This window comes from Trachymyrmex septentrionalis, unplaced genomic scaffold, assembly GCF_001594115.1.
Source record: "Trachymyrmex septentrionalis isolate Tsep2-gDNA-1 unplaced genomic scaffold, Tsep1.0 scaffold37, whole genome shotgun sequence".
Taxonomy (NCBI): Eukaryota; Metazoa; Arthropoda; class Insecta; order Hymenoptera; family Formicidae; genus Trachymyrmex; species Trachymyrmex septentrionalis.
In genome coordinates this window covers 3,391,311-3,397,654 of record NW_017305536.1, presented here as the reverse complement: position 1 = coordinate 3,397,654, position 6,344 = coordinate 3,391,311, and the positions used below count along the sequence as shown (strand labels likewise).

The window sequence follows — 6,344 nt, the reverse complement described above, 5'->3', positions numbered from 1 at the left end:
CAAATTTTAAACTCGAAGAATTTAATTGTAAAAATAATAAGTGTTTTTTTTTGTACTATATATATATACGTTACATTCTATTCATCGATATGTCTGAACATATAATGTGATCTTTTTTTACTTAAAAGACCAGATAAAATCAAACATATGAACAAAATGAAACAATTTCTTTACTTAATATGCTTTATTTTATTCATTGAGATATATATATATATATATATAGACAGAAAATTGTTATCAACTATTTTACATTTTTGTGAAGCATTGGTTTAATTGCTTACATTCGTAGAAATAATTCACTTCCAGATATGACATTTCTTTTCGGGATTCATTGCACTGCCGACCGGACAATTATAAGCTTTGGCGAAGTCGTGCGAATTTGAAACAGTTCCTGTCACTCTCAATCGTCCGATGCTATGTATGTCATGTTTAGCTTTGATAGCACTCGTTGCCGGATCTTCACACCACAACTGCAAATGTTATCCCAATTTCATACATTCAAGCACATGAATATTTACTTCAAACATTATTATTTTTATAATTTAATTATTACAGTTTTGAATTTATATATCTGTGATACTTACGTTGGCAAAAGATAGGAAGAAAAGTTGATCGTTAGTGAGATTTTCCTGGCCTGGTAATACGGTATTCGGCTTTCCGCATTCCCTTTCTCTTCTTTGATATGCTCTAAACGCTGCCTCTAATCCCATTGTATCCGCGATATTCTCTCCCGCTGTTTGATTGCCATAGTTCTGCAATTTTTAACAGTGAACGCGATAAAATATTTTTAAAATGCGCGATGAGAAAAATAAGAATAATGTAAATTAGATAATAATAAAATGCAGATGATGAAATGTAGATGACGTACCTTTATTGTATTCGATATATTGTTGATGGCATAATTATTAAACTGTTCCACAAAACACTCTGCTCTTTTGCCATATGCTTCGGCCATTGCGGATAACCATTCCACAATTTTTCCTTTCTTATTATATAAATGGCCTAAAAGTTATTCTTTTAACTTTTTGTTATCTTTTTAAGTACTTAAAAAACGTTTAAAATATTTTTTGGAGTAAAATGATAAATATTGTATTATTGCATTAATTAAGCATCATAGAATATAGTTTACTAAAACTGAACGGTCTGATATAGCAAATATTTTATAACGTTACCAGAGTCATCAAATCCGTGATTAACTTCGTGACCCATGATTGTTCCAACAATACCATAATTAATAGCTCTAGAATAAAAAGTGTTTAGAAAAAAATTATAAAATATTTAGAGATTATAATCCTAAATTTATTTGTATTTATGGCTTTTTATGATTATGCGCTAAACACATTGACATTTTTAATAAAAATTGTTCACTTACTGTGGTCGACCGAAAGCAAACAATGGACTCTGAAAATCTGCTGCCGAGAGGGCTATAATCGAAAAAAAGATTAATATCAATGACAATATAAAAAATGCAAATTCATGGATTTAAATTTTACTAAAAAAAAAAAACGTGCTACGGATACAAACCTACGGAATTAAGATCCGGTGAGAAAAAGGCAGTTACCATTACAGGATTCATCATTCTATAACATGGAATATATTATATGAATTTATTTTACATATTAAAAAATAAAACCGTAATAAAATACGAATGAGTTATCTTACATTTCATCGTCTTCATCCTCCTTCAACAACTTTCGTAGCTCTTTCCACTTGCTGTATCTTTCATAGCTCAATGTATTTTCATAATACGAGTTGCCAATAATAAGCTTTAATGGAATAGAACAATTAAATCAAATAATCACTATGCAGTGATAATTAATAAGTTTTGAAAAACTTACACCTTGGTAATATCGTTTAACAATAGTGTTATTTCTATACCAATTTGGATATCCGATAAATTTCTCCATATGCACTAATTTTGCTAAAACAAAATCCTTAGTATCCTCATCTACCCAGTCTGAGTCTTTAATTTGATATTCAACTTCCTTTTGTATATCATCCATCATGTCCGATGCCTGTAGGGATAAGTAATTCAATTGATTAAACTTATAAGATAGTCAGGAGGCTTCTATAGACAAAATAAGACTTAATAATCCACACAAAGTGCTTACAGCTGTCGTGATTTCATCAGAGAAATGTTTTCTCACATACTCGTATGCTAGCATGTCGCTCATCTCTACTTCCCTCGTGCATTTGAACGATCTGTGGTAATAGTTCATCATCAGTTAATACTAGTATAATCTAAAATATTCTAAAACTATAATTTGATTTTGATTCACGCATGGAAAATGCAACATAAAAAAGGAGTTGAAAAGCAAACAATGATGTTAATAATTATATAAAAAACTTTTTTATAAGAGCTTGCACTGCACCTTGCTGAAATTCCAAGAATCTGATCATCATCATTCTTCTCTTTTTCTTCCCATGCATCATATAATTTTCTCATTTTAATCGTAGTAGTTCTTATTATTCTGCTTAAAAAGTTCCAATGTATATAATTCACTAAAACATAACTTATGTAAGCGCATTTATCAACAACATTTGCTTTTATTACCACATTTTTTTTTTAATTTACCGATTGTTCGACTCGATGTATCGTCTAGCAAAGATATAAGATTACTGAAGTAATCTAGGTTACTAATTTTTATATCCATATCACCACTCACAGGCACGTGAGCTTCGTCAAATAACTCTCCAATTTTGTACAACCAGTCAATCTATGTTGTGTTAATTATGCTCATTTAATTGGAGAAAATTACAGGTTAAAGTAATTAATCAGAAAACAACTTACTGCGCTGTTGGAAGTTTTGGGTATCTTTCTTTCATACCATTCCTGGAAGTCATTAAGCGTTAATTCCTTTTCTTTTCCTCCTCCTGTAGTAATCTGAAATATATTATTATTTGGATTTTATGAACATATTCTTATCGCTTCGTTGTCCAGTAAAGTAGTGTAACACTCACTTCAACTAGTTTTATGTGAAATTTGATCATGTCTTGGATATCTTTATACAAGTGTTCCTCTGAGATTTCAACGCCTCTTGCTTCGGCTATGGCGCGAGCTACTTTCGAGACGTAATCAGCATATAGTTTCATCATATCGTATTTGTCAGTCGTTTCTTCGGTGCTAATCTGCGAAGTCTTTAAAGTTTTCTTTACTCTTTCCTTACGTGTTTGCTTCACGTGATTCTTTTCAATCTTTCGCGTGCGTAATTTCTCGCGAACATTCGGTATCACCCGTCTTTTTATTCTGTCTTTCTTTATCTTGTGATTCTCGTGCTTCTTGGAGTTGATGTCACTCTTAATTTTTCTACTATGCTCTAATTTTTTCTTTTTCGCGAATTTACCACCTTTTTTCACCCTGATTCTTTTTTCCTTGTTTTCTTCATCGTCATCGTGTTCGCGTGTACCATTATTGTTATCGTCATCCTGTTTGTTTGTATCATTATTGTCATTCTTTTCATCATCATTTTTATCATCATTATAGTCGTCATTATCTTTATCATCATTTTCTTCATCGCTATTTTTATCGTTATTATTATCGTCATTATCTTCATTGTCACCATTATTATCATCTTCATTACCATTATTGTTAGTACTATCGTTTTTGTTATCGTCTTGGCCTTCGCTTCCAGGTTCTTGACTATCATTTTGCTCGTTGCTTTGCTTCTCCTCGTCGCTGAGATCCTCGTCGCTTCCGTCTACTTCCTCTTCGCTATCGGCTTCACCCCAGAGTTTAAACGAAGCCGGAGGTAAGTGGGGAATAGACACCTGGCAATAAGAGCTTACATTAATAAAAATCACTAGGCAATAAAAAATCAAAGCGAATGTTTTAAATACAAATGTACGCCCACATGTAATAGAAAGAATAACACAGACATAAAACGTCCTATAATGATACATAATGTAATCATAGAGATTATAAAAATATACATCGCAAGTATGCTTTTGGATTTAGAGAGCGTAATGTTAATGCATAATTATAATCTTAATTGAATGCTTGTGTTGTAATAAGTACATGCACTGTTTTCTGGGATTCGTTTAAAGTCCGATTTTCGTTCACTCGCACGTCGTGAAAAGCATTCCTTCCTATCAAGCGCACATATTGATCATCCACTTTTTGCCAGCTGTACTCCTCCTCGTTCCATTCATCAGGTTCCATTATCATCGGCCAGCCGCCGATCCTCGATAAGGTAAAAACAAGCGGTTCAAGCCCTTGACTATCCATTGCATCTGGAAGCGTTTCATAAATCATGTCGTGGAACACAATTATATTTGAAAATAGTATTTGAATTTTTAAACGGTTCAATCACTTGAAAGCTACATCCACATTTACCTGTATCCATGCAGACTGCGTACCACTTCTTCGCGAGCTTTACCGCCAAAAGATCGTCTTTCTTTGGACCTTCGTCGAAAATTTCTACGAAATATGATTTAATTTTAATATTGTTACACGCAAGTTTTCGGTTGAAATTCGGATAATTTGATATTCACCTGTTATTTTCTTTATGACATTTACTTGTGCACTTGCAAACATACTCCAGGATTTCATTCCTTTTGGAGCGGGATTATGCTCCAACCATTTTCCACAAGCGTATTCGTAGAAATCGTCGCACGGATCTACAGATTTGTCCATGCTCTCCGTTATTATCTGAGCTGGAGAAAAAAAAGGATAACGATAAATAAAGATTTAAATTAGCTGTTAAATTATAATTCCATTATAATTATAGCTGCTGCTGTTCAAAAAGTACCGATTTTTTTGCATTCTTGAGATTGACATACAGTTGGCTTATTTTCGTCGTTAGTTTCATTTCGTTCCTCAGTTTCATGTTGTGTATTGTTTAAACCAAACAACCATGCTAGACGCGAAGGATATTCCTGATTTTTCGACGATGTGACATTCTTCATTAAAAATATGCCAATGAAGGTGCTATAAAGCACAACGCAAAATGAAACAGTATAATATATCATATAAAAAATGATAAAGATGGCGCATATAATATATAAAGAATAACATTAATTGATGTCAGCATTTCAAAGTGAATTTAGAATTCGAAACAAGAGAAAAATATTATATAATATTATATAATATTTAAACTTTATTTTTTCTAAATTACAGTCAATCAAAACAGATTAATTTTTTAAAAACAAAATGAAGGATTCAATTAACTTTTAATTGACACTGTGTTTAAAAATAATTTTTATAAGTTACTTACAGAAGAATGAATCGTCTCATTGCCGCAAAATTGTTTAAGGCTGAGATAAATTTTATATAATTATGCTAGTCTAAACGTTTTCCGCCGCAATGTGAAATTATTTGTTGCTTAGCTGACTTTTATACTATTTGCGGAAGGATCCTGCAGTGCTATACCATATCGAATTGATAGAGCTGAAGGCCGGAAATATATCTTTTGCCTTTCTGATTTACATTAACAAAATAGCACCAGTGATAACCGATATCAACATTATTTCAACCTCGAAAAATATTGATTTCCAGGTTTTTTCTCCCACAATTTTTTATTAATTCAAAAAATAGTACGCGACATCTGAATAATAGATCTTTAAGAATAATGCTTCTTTTTTCAAAAATTCAGGAATGTTGAGAAAAAAATAGTGATGAATGTAAATAGTAATTGGTTCTAATAAATGTCAATAAATGTTTAAGATTAAGAGCAGACGATAAGCAAAGTGGTAGCTGACCTGCTGTTTTTTTTATGGAAAATCTATAAAAGAAACAACAATATATATTACAGTGCATTAACTCGCTGGGTCTAGCTACTATTAGTAGCGGCCCGACTTATCGAAGTTTATTTTTTACTCAAATACTATTAACTTTACAGAAAAACTGCAACAGACGAAAATCATTTATTTTCTTCTCATAGAACTCTAAAAATTTTTTTAGAATTTTTTATCAACTTTTTAGTACTGCATTTTCTTATTTTCGATAAGTCGGGCCACTTATGTCGCCAGCGAATTAATGCACTGCACTGTACAGACAATGTATGTAACCAGGCACAATGGGTGACGACATAATTTTAATTCAGAAATAGGTTAACTAAGAATCTGATATATCGTTACATATAATAATTTTATTGATCTAATTACATAATAAAATTAAACATAGACATTTTGATCGTGATTTTTTATTTTTATCGGTACAAATTATAGAAAATTACATAAAATACTGTTAAGTGTTAATGTTATTCATTTAAAACATTTATTGTCAATGTCGCAATTCTAATCGCTTTAAAACACATAAGTAACAATACGAAACAATTTTAATTGTTTCTTTTATAAACACAACAATCGGTCGATTCTTTAGGCTTGTTTTTTTTCCATATCTCAAG

At 31.5% G+C, this 6,344-nt stretch overlaps 1 protein-coding gene across 1 annotated transcript; it reads right to left on the bottom strand.

Moving 5' to 3' along the window:
- Positions 1–257: 257 nt before the first annotated feature.
- On the bottom strand, positions 258–5,308 carry LOC108750777 (neprilysin-1-like). The gene is made up of 18 exons (XM_018490506.1): positions 5,214–5,308; positions 4,749–4,927; positions 4,492–4,653; positions 4,334–4,417; positions 4,016–4,230; positions 2,962–3,768; positions 2,792–2,884; positions 2,576–2,717; positions 2,373–2,502; positions 2,112–2,202; positions 1,839–2,015; positions 1,663–1,766; positions 1,525–1,580; positions 1,373–1,424; positions 1,173–1,240; positions 869–1,002; positions 585–752; positions 258–470 (listed from the first exon to the last, which is right to left on the bottom strand). Exons 1-18 carry the CDS (start codon positions 5,231–5,233, stop codon positions 297–299), a joined length of 2,856 nt encoding a protein of 951 aa, XP_018346008.1. The 5' UTR covers positions 5,234–5,308; the 3' UTR covers positions 258–296.
- Positions 5,309–6,344: the final 1,036 nt, after the last annotated feature.